General features: G+C 61.1%; 1 protein-coding gene across 1 annotated transcript; it reads right to left on the minus strand.

Moving 5' to 3' along the window:
- Positions 1-234: 234 nt before the first annotated feature.
- EMX1 (empty spiracles homeobox 1) lies at positions 235-12,750 on the minus strand. Its single transcript, XM_036381460.2, has 4 exons — positions 12,705-12,750; positions 12,106-12,513; positions 10,100-10,284; positions 235-939 (listed from the first exon to the last, which is right to left on the minus strand). The coding sequence occupies exons 2-4, from the start codon at positions 12,467-12,469 to the stop codon at positions 772-774; spliced, it is 717 nt and encodes a 238-aa protein (XP_036237353.1). The 5' UTR covers positions 12,470-12,513; positions 12,705-12,750; the 3' UTR covers positions 235-771.
- Positions 12,751-15,882: the final 3,132 nt, after the last annotated feature.

Genomic DNA, 15,882 nt, shown 5'->3' on the forward strand with positions numbered 1-15,882 from the left:
CCCCGGGGACACCCTGGGACACCCCACACACCTGTGATATCTGTGGGACCCCCAGGGACACCCCACATACCTGTCCCATCTGTGGCACCCCCGAGGGGACATCCCTGTCCTCACCCAGTGCCATGGAGCCACCAAACTCCCCCCGTTCCCTCTCTCCCAGTGCCCCCCAGTGCCTCCCAGTGGCCGTCCCACAGGGAACCCGCTGTCCCCACCCCTGGCGGGTGTCCAGGTGAGTTTCCAGCAGGTTTTTCCTTTATTTCCACGCAGTAACACTCACTACAGCCGCTACCTACGGGAGGGAACGCACGCACACGGGCACGGGGAGAGAGAATAAATTAAAACAAATCGTCATAAAAAAACCCCAAACGATGGGAACAACGGAGAAAATAAGGGAGGGGAAATGAGAATAAAAAGGCAAACGAGGAGGGCTTGGAACACGGAGCCTCGGGTGGGAGGCGGTGGGTGCATCTCCCGGGCCGCAGCGCGGGGAGGATGCGCTGGGGGCCGCCCTGGCAGCCTCCTCTCCCTGCTCGGCGGGGCGGCAGCGCCCCGAAAGCCCCTCCGAGGGTGGCCCCGGGCGGCGGGGGGACGGGCACGGGCCCCGGCCCCGGGAAAGGCCGCGGGCGGCGGCGGCGGCGTGGCCGTGTCCCCAGAGTGTCCCCAGAGTGTCCCTAGAGCGTCCCTAGAGTGCGGTGGGTGCCGCCGCCGGGGTCCCCCCTGCGTGCCGCGGGCTCCTCGCCATGCTGGCCGCACCTGCAGCCCGGCCCTGCCTTAGTCGTTGGAGGTGACGTCGATGTCTTCCCCGCTCGACTGCTTGGTGGCCAGGCGCCATCGGTTGATGTGGTGCGAGCCCTTCTTCTTCTGGTCCGAGTCGGGGCCCTCCTCCTCCAGCTTCTGCCGTTTGTATTTCGTCCGCCTGTTCTGGAACCACACCTTCACCTGCAACAGGAACCACAGCTTCACCTGGGCACACAGGAACCACAGCTTCACCTGCAACAGGCACCACAGCTTCACCTGGGCACACAGGAACCACAGCTTCACCTGCAACAGGCACCACAGCTTCACCTGCAACAGGAACCACACCTGCACCTGCAACAGGCACCACAGCTTCACCTGCAACAGGAACCACACCTTCACCTGCAGCACGCAGGAACCACACCTTCACCCGGGCACACAGGAACCACAGCTTCACCTGGGCACACAGGAACCACACCTTCACCTGCAACAGGCACCACACCTTCACCTGCAACAGGCACCACACCTTCACCTGCAACAGGAACCACAGCTTCACCTGGGCACACAGGAACCACAGCTTCACCTGCAACAGGAACCACAGCTTCACCTGCAACAGGAACCACACCTGCACCTGCAACAGGCACCACAGCTTCACCTGCAACAGGAACCACACCTTCACCTGCAGCACGCAGGAACCACACCTGCACCTGCAACAGGCACCACAGCTTCACCTGGGCACACAGGAACCACAGCTTCACCTGCAACAGGCGCCACACCTTCACCTGCAGCACACAGGAACCACACCTTCACCTGCAGCACACAGGAACCACACCTTCACCTGCAACAGGAACCACACCTTCACCTGCAACAGGCACCACAGCTTCACCTGCAACAGGAACCACACCTTCACCTGCAACAGGAACCACAGCTTCACCTGCAACAGGAACCACACCTTCACCTGGGCACACAGGAACCACACCTTCACCTGGGCACACAGGAACCACAGCTTCACCTGCAACAGGAACCACACCTTCACCTGTAGCACACAGGATCCACACCTTCACCTGCAACAGGCACCACGCCTTCACCTGCAGCACACACACAGCGCCTGTGGGCTCCACCACCAGGCCTGCAGGGCGGGAGGCTCGGGATTCCCTGGAGAGTGGACAGACTGGCTCTGGGCCTGGCCTGTCCCTGTCTCCATCCCTGTCCCTGTCCCATCCCTGCTCCTCTTCCTATCCCTGTCCCATCCCTATCCCTGTCCCTATCCTTATCCCCATCCCTATTCCTATCCCTGTCCCTACCCCTATCCCTATCCCCATCACTGTCCCCATCCCCATCACTGTCCCCATCCCCATCCCTGTCCCTGTCCCCATCCCTGTCCTTGTCCTATCCCTGTCCCTATCCCTGTCCCTATCCCTATCCTTATTCCTGTTCCTATTCCTATGCCCATCCCTGTCCCCGTCCCTCCAGGAGCGCTCCCACAGCCACCCCGCCATGCCTCAGTTTCCCACAGCAAGGTGGGACACGGGGCACAAATGTGGCACAAATGTGGCTGCTGCCACCTCACAGTCCTGCAGAAACACAGGGGGGTGAAGGACACTTGGTGACACCTCAGACACAGCACAGGTGACACTGCTCACAGCACCCAGAGCCTGACACAGACACAGCACAGGTGACACTGCTCACAGCACAGGTGACACTGCTCACAGCACCCAGAGCCTGACACCTCAGACACAGCACAGGTGACACTGCTCACAGCACAGGTGACACTGCTCACAGCACCCAGAGCCTGAGACAGACACAGCACAGGTGACACTGCTCACAGCACAGGTGACACTGCTCACAGCATCCAGAGCCTGACACAGACACAGCACAGGTGACACTGCTCAGAGCACCCAGAGCCTGAGACAGACACAGCACAGGTGACACTGCTCACAGCACAGGTGACACTGCTCACAGCACCCAGAGCCTGGCACCTCACAGCACAGGTGACACTGCTCACAGCACAGGTGACACTGCTCACAGCACCCAGAGCCTGACACAGACACAGCACAGGTGACACTGCTCACAGCACAGGTGACACTGCTCACAGCACCCAGAGCCCGTCAGCCCGAGCTGGGCTTGGCCTGGACTGGCACAGAATGGGGAAGCAGCCAAAGCCAGCCCTGTTCCAGCTGCCACTGCTGCCAGGATGCCACTGGCACAGCAGCTCCAGTGACACTGGGATGATGCCTGGGGCCATCCCCACTCCTCCAGCCAGGACCAGAATCCCAATTATCCATCATTAATTGACCACTGGTGCCAGGGTGCCACTGGCACAGCAGCTCCAGGGACACTGGGATGATGCCCGGGCCCATCCCCACTCCTCCAGCCAAGACCAGAATCCCAATTATCCATCATTAATTGACCACACCGAGGTTCCAGGAGACCTTTCCTGCTCTGCTGGTGCCAGACTCTGTCCCAAGAGCCCGAGCAGAGTCTCCATCCCTGGGATCCCACCCAGGAGCCCTGACCCACCCCACAGTCCTGGCTCCAGCGCTGGCAGCAGGGGCTGGGCTGGGGACAGGCAGCAGGGCCTGGGGCACTTTGGGATGCTGGGGGCACTCACAGGGTCAGGGGGCACCGAGGGAGGTGGGATGGCACAGGCAGGGATGGGGATGGGGATGGCAGGGATGCAGGATGGGGAATGGCAGTGGTGAGGGATGCAGGGATGCAGGGATGCAGGATATGGGATGGCACAGACAGGGATGGGGATGGCACAGGTAGGGATGCAGGGATGCAGGATATGGGATGCAGGATGGGGGATGGCAGCGGTGAGGGATGCAGGATGCTGCAGGAAGCAGAGTGGACGGGGTAAGGGATGTGGGCTGCTGCAGGCAGGGTTATGGGATGGGATGTGGGATGCTGCAGGCAGGGTTATGGGATGGGATGTGGGATGCTGCAGGCAGGGTTATGGGATGCTCCATCTGAGAATGAGGGGCGCTGCGGGCAGTGCTGAGGGATGCTGCAGGTGGGAGGCTGCAGGCAGGGGTGCAGGATGGGGTGCAGGATGGCGTTCAGGATGCTGCAGGCAGGGATGGGGGGTGAGGGATGGCAGTGGGGTGGGATGGGGATGGCAGTGGGGCAGTGGTGCAGGATGTGGATGCCGCAGGTGGGAACCAGGATGCCCCCGGCGGGATGAGGATGTGCCCTCGGTAGGATGAGGATGCCCCCGGCGGGCTGCGGACGCTGCCTGGCTCCCAGCCCGGCCCAGCCCGGCCCAGCCCGGCCCAGGCTGAGCTTTCTCCCGCAGCCGTTCATGCCCTGCAGCCGCGGGCCCCGCTCAGCCCATCCCGGGACCATCGGCCCTTTCCCCTCAGCCCCAGCACGGCCGCTCCCTGCTCCGGAGCCTCCCCGGGCCCGCACAGCCCGGCATTCCCAGTATGGGGGCCAGGACTCCCAGTTCGGGCCAGCATTCCCATCCCAGCCCGGCATTCCCAGTATGGGGGCCAGGACTCCCAGTTCGGGCCAGCATTCCCATCCCAGCCCGGCATTCCCAGTATGGGGGCCAGGACTCCCAGTTCGGGTCAGCATTCCCATCCCAGCCCGGCATTCCCAGTATGGGGGCCAGGACTCCCAGTTCGGGTCAGCATTCCCATCCCAGCCTGGCATTCCCAGTATGGGGGCCAGGACTCCCAGTTCGGGTCAGCATTCCCAGTTCTTGGGCCGACATTCCCATCCCGAACCATCATTCCCATCCCAGAGCAGCATTCTCAGCTCAGGCCGGCATTTGGGACCTGCATTCCCATCCCAGGCATTCCCATCCCAGGCATTCCTACTCCAGCCTGGCATTCCCATCCCAAGCATTTCCATCCCAGCCCAGCATTCCCATTCCAGCCCAGCATTCCCATCCCAGGTCAGCATTCTCATCCCAGCATTCTCATTCCTAGCCCAGCATTCCTATTCCAGCCTGGCATTCCCATCCCAGGCATTCCCATCCCTGGTCAGCATTTCCATCCCATCCCAGGCATTTCCATCCCAGCCCATCATTCCCATCCCAGCCCAGCATTCCCACCCCGGGCCGGCATTCCCTGGAGCCACACCAGCCCAGCAGCAGCCGCTGACTTTGGGCTGTCCCGGCTCGGAACGGCTCCTCCTGGCAGCAGGACACAATCCCGGGACACGATCCATTGCCTTTCCTGCCTCTGGGGCATTCCCGGGACACGATCCATTGCCTTTCCTGCCTCTGGGGCATTCCCGGGACACGATCCATTGCCTTTCCTGCCTCTGGGGCATTCCCGGAGCCGTGCCGGGCTGGCGCCTTTCATCCAGGCGCCGCGGAGCACTTTGCAAACTTTAATTAAACCTCCGGGAGCGGGGAAGTTGCCTTATCCCTAAATTGTGGAAGGAGAACCGAGGCACAAAGCGATTAAACCCGCCCGAGCAGTTCAATCTGTGCCGGAGCGGGCCGGGGGAGCGGCGGCTCGGCTGGGCTCGGTTCCTGCGGCTCCTCGGGATCCCCGGCCGGGAGCGGGGATGTTCCCGGGCTGGAGGAGCTCCCGGGCCGCGTCCCTCGCTCCAAAGGCCGCAGCCACGGCGGGAGAATTGCGGGGAGCTCCCAATGGCAGCGGGGATGAGCTGGCCCCGAGCTCCGGGAGGAATCGCTCTAAAGCCCCGAGCCCGGGGCTCCATCCCTTCCCAAATGAACCCTTCTCGTGCCGCGTGTTTGTGCATGCCACGTCCCGGCCCCGCCGCTCCCGGGGCTGGCTCTGTTCCCCGGGGCCACCTCCCGGCCCGAGCTCCTGCTGCAGGACAGGGACAGGGACAGGGATGGGACAGGGACAGGGACAGGGACAGGGATGGGACAGGGACAGTCCCCGAGGTGGCTCCTGCATCCCTGTCCTGTCCCTAAGCCCGGCTCCCATCCCTGTTTCCCTGCACATTCCCAGCTGTGCCGTGCCCCGAGGGCCACCAGTGACATCCGATGGCAGCGCGGAATCAGCGCTGCCCCCAAGGTGACATTGCCATCACCACTCGGGGACAGTTAAAATCACTGTGGAGCTTGCCCAGGCGGTGACACAAAGGGTGAGGGCACGGGGTGGCCCTGGATGGGGACAGGGAGGCAGCAGCCCGGCTGTCACAGGGTGACCCTGCCCGTGCCAGGTTGTCACCCCAAGTGCCACCACCCCCACTGGCACTGCACCTCTGCCTGTTCCTGCGGGGACTTTCCTCATAAAAACCCCCCAAACTTCTCCGGTTTGTTTTTGGGGACAGCTCTCAGGTCAGGGGACAGCTGCCAGCCCTGGGCCTCACACGGGGCCCCTCTGCAGCTCTATCTGGGCATCTTTCTCCTCCTGTGATTCCCAGGCATTCGCTCCGTTAATTATTAATTATTAATTACAGCCAGCACCGAGCCCCGGCCAGGGCTGCTCTGTCCATGCAGGGACAGCTCCAGGAGGGGACAGCAGGATATCCAGGGACCCCATAATCACCCCAAAACCAGGGGGGACAGCAGGATACCCAGGGACCCCAAAATCACCCCAAAACAAGGAGGGGACAGCAGGATGCCCAGGGACCCCAAAATCACCCCAGAGCTGTGAAGGGACACCAGGATATCCAGGAACCCCAAAATCACCCCAAAGCTGTGAGGGGACACTGGGATATCCAGGGACTCCATAATCACCCCAAAACCAGGAGGGGATATCCAGAAATTCCATAATCACCCCAAAACCAGGAGGGGATATCCAGGGATTCCATAACCACCCCAAAGCTGTGAGGGGACACGGGGACACACAGGGGCTCCATACCCACCCCAAGCTCCCCCTGCAGCAGCCAGGGGGAGGCCTCTGCTCAGGGAGTGCAGATTGGAGACCCCAGGTGGGGTTTGCCCCATGAGGTGCCAGGTTGGAGCAGCTCTGCTGGGAATTCTGGGCTCCATCATGCCAGAGGAACCCAGGGAAGCGCCTTCCCAGCCCAGACTGCTCCCATGGCAGGGGAAGTGACCTGGTGCCACCAGTGAGGCCATGCCCAACCCGCCAGGACACAGCACGGTGCCCCCAGCTCGTCCCATTGCCAGCACACATCCCAGATCCCAGCCTGGCACACGGCCCTGGGCACCACAGGGCATGGGGGCCCTGCTGATCCCAAAGCACCACAGGGCATGGGGGCCCTGCTGATCCCAAAGTACCACAGGGCATGGGGGCCCTGCTGATCCCAAAGCACCACAGGGCATGGGGGCCCTGCTGATCCCAAAGTACCACAGGGCATGGGGGCCCTGCTGATCCCAAAGTACCACAGGGCATGGGGGCCCTGCTGATCCCAAAGTACCCACAGGGCATGGGGGCCCTGCTGATCCCAAAGTACCACAGGGCATGGGGGCCCTGCTGATCCCAGAGCAATGTCCAGGATCCCTGCTGATCCCAGAGCCCATGATCCCTGCTGATCCCAATGTCCATGATCCCTGCTGATCCCAGAGCCCATGATCCCTGCTGATCCCAATGTCCAGGATCCCTGCTGACCCCAATGTCCAGGATCCCTGCTGATCCCAATGTCCATGATCCCTGCTGATCCCAATGTCCAGGATCCCTGCTGATCCCAATGTCCATGATCCCTGCTGATCCCAGAGCCCATGATCCCTGCTGATCCCAATGTCCATGATCCCTGCTGATCCCAGAGCCCAGGATCCCTGCTGATCCCAGAGCAATGTCCAGGATCCCTGCTGATCCCAATGTCCATGATCCCTGCTGACCCCAATGTCCAGGATCCCTGCTGATCCCAGAGCCCAGGATCCCTGCTGATCCCAATGTCCATGATCCCTGCTGATCCCAGAGCCCAGGATCCCTGCTGATCCCAATGTCCAGGATCCCTGCTGATCCCAGAGCAATGCCCAGGATCCCTGCTGATCCCAGAGCCCAGGATCCCTGCTGTTCCCAATGTCCAGGATCCCTGCTGATCCCAATGTCCAGGATCCCTGCTGATCCCAGAACCCAGGATCCCTGCTGATCCCAGAGCCCAGGATCCCTGCTGATCCCGGTGCCCTCACCCTGCCCAGACCCGCCCCCAATGCCCAGCTTGATGCCACCTGTGTCACAGCCCTGTGTCCCCATCACACCCAAACCCCCCTTGCTCAGACCATCCCAGATCCCTTCAGAGCCCTCCCTGCACCTTCTCCACCCCGATCCCACTTTTGGATTGATTTCCCTCAGGGCCCTGAGCTGCATTTTGTTCCCCCAGCCCCTTTGATTTTGCTGTTCTGGGCCTGTTGTTCCAATCTCACCCCGAATTAACGCAGCTCCTCGGCAGGAGATCGGCTGGGAAGGGGTTAAACACCTGCACCATCCCCAGCCCATATCCCAAGGCATTTCCTGATGCTGGGCAGGACCTGAACCCTCCTCACCTGCCCTGGGCTGCTCCAGGTGCTGCTCCCTTTTCCCCCTTTTCCAGGGGGAAAAGCAGCTGGGAAATAGGGCCAGGCACAGCCATGAGCTGCAACTCCCTGGGAATTGCTAAATCCGTGAAAAAACGGTAAAACCCCCCAAAATGTGGATTCAGGTGTAGGGCCCCAGGTGAAAATACACCTGTGTCACACCAGGATGGGTGTCATGGGTAAAGCAGGCTGGTTTTCCATGGGAATTTGATTCCATGCAGGATTTGTCACTGAATATTTAATTAGTAATAATTATAATCATGGTAATAATAACCATAATAATATCCTGGGTTTGGCACAGCCACCAGCCCCTGGCTATCCCACTCCTCTGATCTCAATACCTGGGTGTCTCCCATCCCTCGGCACACTGAAATTATTTCCCTCCAGGTAATTAAAACAGATTTTTTTTATATATATATATTTTTCCAAAGCCACAAAACAGAAAGGAAAAACGTTTCCCTGCAGGCTGAAGCCCCAGAGCCGGGGGCTGTTCCCGGATGGATCCGTGGGGCCGCGGGAAGGACGGAGCCTTCCCCGGCCCCGCCGCTGCCTCCCGTGGTCCCCGTGCTCGCTCCCTGCCAGCAGCAGCAGCCGCTTCCCAAAATCACGGAAACACCACACCACCAAACAGCCTGCAGCACCCGAAGAATGAAAATTTAAAACATCTCCGTGGCCTCTTTGCACCCTGAAACCTCCCTGGGATTTGGGCTGGATGCCGTTGCTGCGCTTCCCCAGGAAATGGCATTATTGCATTCAGGCTCCGGGCAGCGCTGGGAAAGGCCAGGGAATGGCTAAGCTCCCCCTGGGGCATCCCACAGCTGCCCTTTCCACCCCGACAAGTTCCTGGCTGTTCTTTGACCTTTGGGTTTTGTCCTTTTTTCCCCTTTTTTGCCCCCATTCCAGCCCGGAGAGGTGGCGGCAGCAGCGGGAAGGGCCCTGAGCCGGTGTCGGCGCTGAGCCCCGCGAGCCGCGGGCTGGGACAGCATCACCCTCGGGATCCAAACACCCTGGGGATTTGGGGGGCTCAGTCCCTGCTTCCCAACACCCGCAGCTGCTCCTTTCCTCCGTCCCTGTGCCGGTGACATTTTCCTCCCAGGAAGTTCCTGCTCCCAGGGACGCGTCTGGAGGTTTTGTTTGGCAGAGCCTGGGCAAGGATGAGCCAGGCGGGTACTGGGAACACCCACGGCTCCAGCTTTATTTCCCAACTAAATTTAAGCTTAAAATTTCAATTAATTCAGCACATAGGCCCAGCCACCTCACCAGGATTTGGGGAAAACTTTCTCCCTTCCTGGGAAATAAAACTCCTTCTCCTGGAGCGGTTGGGAACAGCCGCTCACCGGGACACCGGGCTCGGACGCACAGAGATGCTCAGCCCCAGCTCCCACATTTTCCCCCAGCTCTGTACACTTTTCCTTTCATCCTCGTGCTTCTCCTGGGTCTCCTTACATCTAAATTCCTGTGAAATGTCTGTTGTGATCCCAGAAAGTCTCACCCAACACCAGCACCCTGCGGCAGCACCGTCTCACACCCATCCTGAATTCCGGGTGCTGGTGCACAGACCCAGAGCTGCTCGGCTCAGCCACGGTTTTCCAGCTTTCCAGGGAAGCCTTCAGCCTGCTGCTCCTTTCCTAACTGGATTTTTAAATCCACGAATTTCTCCCAGGCCAAACACCCCAAACCAGCGAGAAACAACACTGGGAAAGCGCTCGGGAGAGCGGGACAACACCAGAGCTGCATTCCCAACCCCAAACCTGCCACAGCTCCTGGAACACCAAAAGCTGCCTGACAAAAACCCCAAACCCACCCCGAGGAGCCCCAGGACTCCTGCAGGCTCTGGGGGTGTCCTGGGGAGTCCCACTGGGGTTTCACAGGGGAGCGGCGTGCGGGGCTGGGGCCGCTGCTGGGACAGGCAGGAGGGACACGGGGGGACACGGGGGGACGGGCAGGTGGCAGTACCTGTGTCTCGGAGAGGCTGAGGCTGCTGGCCAGCTGCTTGCGCTCGGCTCCCACCACGTAGTGGTTCTTCTCGAAGGCTCTCTCCAGGCGCAGCAGCTGCGATGGGGAAAAGGCCGTGCGGATGCGCTTGGGCTTGCGGGCGAAGGGGCCGTGCAGCAGGAGGCTCTCCTGGGACACCTCGCTCCCTGCGGGCACACACAGAGCTCAGCGCGGCCCCGGCCCCCCTCGGGGTCACTTCCCGGCCCTGTGACACGGCAAGGGCACAAAAAGGGGAATTGAGGGGGTTTGGGAGATTTCCCCACCCTGAAATTGCGGGTTTTGTGCCACGTTCTGGATCCTCTCAGGCCCGCGGTGGGGTTGGACACGGCGCAAAAGGGAGGGCAGGGAAAGAGAGAGAAAGAAATAAAGAAAGAGAGGGAGAAGGGATGGATGGGGAGAGGAGCAGGAAGAGGAAAGAGAGGAAGAGAAGGTGGAGGCAGAGAAAGAACTGAGACAGAGAGAAAAAGAAATTATAAAATAGGAGGAAGACTGAGAAAGTGACAGGAAAAATAGAGAAGAAAAACTAAGAAAGAAAGAAAAAGTGGAGGGAAGAAAGAAAGAGGGAAGGGGACACGGAAAGAGAGAAAGTGGGAAAGCAATTTTTAAAAGAGGGAAAGAAAGAGAAAAGGAAACAGAAGGAAAAGAAAGTGAAAAGAGAAAGAGAGAGAAAATAAGTGGGAGAGCAAAAAAATAGAAAGAAGGAAAGAAGCAAAGAACAACGAACGAGAGAAGAAAATCTGTAAAGCGAGCGAGCGAAACAAGGTAGAAAGAAACGAAAGCAAGGGAAGAAAGGGAAAATTAAAAGCGGAGAGAGAAGGCGGGAGAGAGGGACGGCTCGGGAGAGCGGCGGGCCGGGCTCGGGGCCGGGGGGGGACCGGAGCCGCTCCCGGGGCCGAGGGGGCCGGGCCGGAGCCCCCGGGCGCCGCCGGCAGCGGCCGCGATCCCCGGCGGAGCCCCGGGGACCAGCGAGGGGTTGGTGCCGAGCAGATAAAACTAATCCGGGCTGCGGGACCCCCCGGCACCGCGGCGGGACAGAGGAGACGGCGGTGGAGGGGAAACGGAGAGGCAAAAAAAAAAAAAAAAAAAAAAAAAAAAAAAAAAAAAAAAGAAAAGAGAAGGAAAAAAAAAAAAGGAAAAAATAAAGAGAAAGAAAAAACATGGGAAAAAAAAAGGAAAGAAAAGGACGCAGCTACAGAAAGGAAAAGGAAAAGAAAGAGGGTAGGAAGGAACGGAGAGAAAGAAAATAAAGATAAAAGAAATAGAGACAGAATGGGAAAATTAAGAGAAAGAAAGAATGAACGAAAAGAAGAAAGAACGAAAGAAGCAAAACAAGAAAGTGAGGAAAAGAAAGAGAAGGAAAGAAAGAGAAGAAAGAAATAAAGAGAAGAAAAGGGATCGAGGGAAAATCTACAGAACCAAACAACATCTCTCTGCGCAGCCGAGATCCACGGCACCGAAATCCTTCCCTTCGTTCCCGGGAAGGAGAAAACCAAATTCCCGGCTCGGCTGCGCACGGAGGCGGCGGCGCCGGTCCCGTCCCCCGGAGCTCCGCGATGCTCGGCCGGGACTGTGCGGGGCTGCGGCAGAGCTCCGGCCGCGGCTGTGCAAGGGCACCGGCACCGGGGCTGCGGAGACACCGGGGCTGCGGAGACACCGGGGCTGCGGAGGCGCCGGGTTCTTGGAAGCACCGGGCATTCGGAAGCACCGGGCTTTCGGAAGCACCGGGCGTTCGGAGGCACCGGGCATTCGGAGGCACCGGGCGTTCGGAGGCACCGGGCTCTCGGAGGCACCGGGCTCTCGGAGGCACCGGCCCCGGTACGGAGCGCCCGGAGCCCCGGCCGTGCGTGCGGGCACGGCAGCAACAGGTCCTGCGGTGCAGGCAGAGCCCCCCGAGCCCCGGTGCGGAGCCCCGCAGCCCCCGGGGCCCCGGCAGCGCTCGGCCCGCGCCCCCCGCGGGCCCCGCTCACCTTGGAAGCGGTGGCCGAAGAAGCGGTTCCGCAGCACCCAGGGGTAAAAGTTGAGCGGGTCGCGGTGCTGCGGCCCGAAGAAGGGGTGCGGGTGCGGCAGGGCCGAGCCCCCCAGCTGGGGGGGCCCGACGGGCAGCGCCGGGTGCCCCACGGCCTCGGGGAAGACGAGCTCGGCGCTGCCGTACAGGGCCCGGCCGGCGGCTCCCTGGAAGCCGGGGGCGAAGGCGGCGGCGGCGTCGGCGGCGGCGGCGGGGCCGGGGTAGGCGAGGGCGGCGGGGCGCGGGGGGTCCTCGGGGCCCAGGGGGGTGTCCTTGCCCACCAGGGACTCGATGGTGAAGCAGCGCTTCGCGGACGGCTGGAACATGGTGTGAGCCGGGAGCGGGGGGGGGGGCCGGAGCGGGGCCGGTCCTGCGGGTGCGCGCGTGTGTGCGGTGTGTGTGTGTGTGCGTGTGCAAGAAACCTCCCCCTGGGCACGGCACACACACGCGGACCCGCGGCCCGCACCCCTCCTTCCCTCCCTCCGCCCCCGCCCCGCCGCCCACCCGCGGGCGCCCACGCAGCCCCGAGCCCCGGGCGGCCGCTCCAGCGGCGGGCGGTACCTGCGGGGCCCGCGGGGGCGGCCGCACCTGAGCCCCCGCCGAGAGGGGAGGCCCGCGGAGGCAGGGCCGGGATGGGGAGGGCAGGGATTGCAGGGATGGGATGGGATGGGAGAGCAGGGCCGGGATGGGGAGAGCAGGGAATGCAAGGATGGGATGGGATGGGAGAGCAGGGCCGGGATGGGGAGAGCAGGGATTGCAAGGATGGGATGGGATGGGAGAGCAGGGCCGGGATGCGGAGTGCAGGGAATGCAAGAATGGGATGGGATGGGAGAGCAGGGCCGGGATGCGGAGTGCAGGGAATGCAAGAATGGGATGGGATGGGGTGGGAGAGCAGGGCCGGGATGGGGAGAGCAGGGATTGCAAGGATGGGATGGGGTGGGAGAGCAGGGCCGGGATGCGGAGTGCAGGGCCGGGATGTGGAGGGCAGGACTGGGATTAGGAAGGTGAGGAATGCAGGAATGGGATGAGAGAGAAGGGCCGGGATGGAGAGTGCAGGGACAGGATGCGGAGTGCAGGGACGGGATGGGGAGGGCAGGGATTGCAGGAATGGGATGGGATGGGATGGGATGGGATGGGATGGGATGGGATGGGATGGGATGGGAGAGCAGGGCCGGGATAGGGAGAGCACGAATTGTAGGAATGGATGGGGAGAGCAGGGCTGGGATGGGGAGGGCCGGGATCGTAGGAATAGGATGGGAAAGCAGGGCCGGGATGGGATGGGATGGGATGGAAGGGCCGGGATGGGAGAGAAGGGCCGGGATGGAGAAGCCAGTGGAGGCAGGGCCGGGATGGAAGAGCAGGGGAAAGTAGGGATGGGATGGGATGGGATGGGATGGGATGGGATGGGATGGGATGGGATGGGATGGGATGGGATGGGATGGGAGAGCAGATCAAGGTAGGGATGGGTCCGGAGAGGATGGGGAAGGCAGGGACGGGCAGGACGGGCAGTGGGAGGCAGAGGAGGCAGAGCGGGGTAAGGACAGGCAGGGGAGGCAAAAGGAAGCAGAGGAGGCCGGGGGAGCACAGGGGCAGCCAGGAAGAGTCAGGGCAGGCACGAGGAGGCCGGGGAGGCACGGGAGGTACGGACGGGCAGGGGAGGACAAGGAGAGGCAGGGGAGGACACGGGGAGATGGGGCAGGAAGGGGAGGCAGAGGAGGCAAAAGGACGCAGAGAGCGCCCGAAAAACTGGACTGGAGCCGCTCCCGCAGGCGCGCCGCGAACTTGTGGCAAAAAGGGCTCCGGCAGCGCGGGGCGGGGGAGGTTCCCTCCGTATTAAAAAAAAAAAATTAAAAAAAAAAATTAAAAATCTTTAAAAATTCCTCAATTTTTTCTTCTTCTTTTGGCTTTCTTTTTCCTTTTTTTTTTTTTTTTTCGTATTCAGATGAATGAACCAGCCCTGCCCGCAGCGGCGGAGCGGAACCCCGGCCCCCCCGGCGGGGGGAGCGCAGGTGAAGCCTCCCCCTCCTCTCCCGCCCCCGCGCAAGCTCCGCTCCCCTCCGCGTGTCCCCTTCCAAAGGCAGGACCTTCCCCCGGCCGAAACCTCTTCGCACCGCTCCGATCCTGCGCCGGGAACGGGGGCGAATAAAAACCAAAACGGCCAAATCTCCCAAGAAGTGGCAATTCTGGCCGTTTTGCCCCGCGCGGGGGATGCGCGGGCGCGCAGCCCCTGCGCGGGCCGGTCCCGAGTTCACTCCGCAGTTTGGCTCTGCTCGGAGTTTTGTCGGCCCGCGGAGGCGGGGGCCAGCCCTCCCCTCCCGCACAAAGGGGGTTGAAAGTCTATTTTCCACTTGGCTGGATCGAAATACTCCGCGCGGGATCCTTCCCCCCGCGGAGAGGAGAGCGCTGCTGCGCGCCCGCGGGCTCTGCGCGGACTCGCTCCCGCAAGAGGCTGCGGGGAGAAGGATGGGGGGAGGAAAGGCAAAATTACGCGAAATCCCAGAGAAGTGAAAGCCTAAAAATGGAGCGAGAGCGTCGGCAAAGCGTTTTTTTTTTTTTTTTAAATTTTAATTTCATTTCCGCAAGAGAGAGAGAGAGAAAAAAAAATAATCGTCATTCGAAATATTTTATAAATAGATTTAAAATATATATTTCCCCCTGTGAAATATATATATATATTTTTTTTTTTTAATAGGAAAAGTGGAAATAAAGAAGAGGAGTTGGGTGAGAGAGCTGGCGGAGAGGGCAGCGGGAGCGGAGCCGCGGAGGGACGGGGATGGGAAGGGAAGGGATGGGGAAGACGGGGAAGGGATGGAGATGGGGAGGAAGGGGAAGGGATGGGATCGGGAAGGGGAAGGAGAAGGGGACACGGGGACAGCTCGGCTCAGTCGCGGAAACTGCCCGGCTCCGGACCGTTTGTGGAATTTCATTTAAATCAATTTAATCCAATTGAATTCAATTTCGTTTCTTTTTTTTTTTTTTCTCTCCTTTTTTTCTTTTTTTTTTTTCCCCTCGACCTTTTCCCTGCCCCCGGGGCCGGCGGGGGGGACGCGGCCCCTCCGCCCGTGCCCTGCGGCAGCCGCGGGTGCGGAGCGGGCGCTGCGGGATGCGCGGCCCCGGAGCGCGGCGCGGGGCCGGGATTTCGTTTCGTGCGGATCTCCCTCATTTCAGCATCTTCCGAGGGACACGAGCGGGAAAGGCGGCCGGGCTGCGGCTGCTTCCGCGGGATCCCCGGCGGCCGCAGCTCCCCCGGGCTCCCCGGCCGCAGCCGAGCATTGTCCGGGAGGGAGCGGCTCCGGTTTGGGGTGAATCCCCCTCTCGGGAATTTACAAACCCTTCACCTGATTTTGGGTTTTCCCCATCTCGCCCCGGTGGTTTTCGGTCCCGGCTCAGTGTCCAGGCAAGGCTGCTCGGATGCTCCGAAAGGAACCGCGGGGCTGCTACGCTGGAACCGACCGAGAACTCCAAATTTATCTTTAAATTTCTTTTTCCCCTCTGCTCCCAGGCCTGCTCCCGGCTCCAAGAGAACTCAAGCAGGATTTTTATCCCTTCGGGAATAAACCCGGAGTCGCCGAGCCAGGGTCTTGCTCGGGCTGGAGATGCCCCTGGTTTGTGGAGAGGAAAACTTTATCCGCGGAATGCCCGGAGAGGGGAACGGGGATGGATCCTCCCCGCTGCATTCCGGCCGGGAGCGGCTCCGGGAAGGGGAAAAATCCATTTTCCTTTCTAACGAAAGAGCCGC

The sequence above is a fragment of the Molothrus ater genome, chromosome 4 (assembly GCF_012460135.2).
Source record: "Molothrus ater isolate BHLD 08-10-18 breed brown headed cowbird chromosome 4, BPBGC_Mater_1.1, whole genome shotgun sequence".
NCBI classification, from domain to species: Eukaryota; Metazoa; Chordata; class Aves; order Passeriformes; family Icteridae; genus Molothrus; species Molothrus ater.

Bases quoted from the DNA above. Each gene is read 5' to 3' on its own strand.
- EMX1 (XM_036381460.2), bottom strand. From the start codon at position 12,469: ATGTTCCAGCCGTCCGCGAAGCGCTGCTTCACCATCGAGTCCCTGGTG. The intron at 10,285-12,105 runs GTGAGCGGGGCC...GTGTGCCCGCAG, and splicing joins CTTCGGCCACCGCTTCCAAG to GGAGCGAGGTGTCCCAGGAG. The intron at 940-10,099 runs GTACTGCCACCT...TTCCTGTTGCAG, and splicing joins TCAGCCTCTCCGAGACACAG to GTGAAGGTGTGGTTCCAGAA.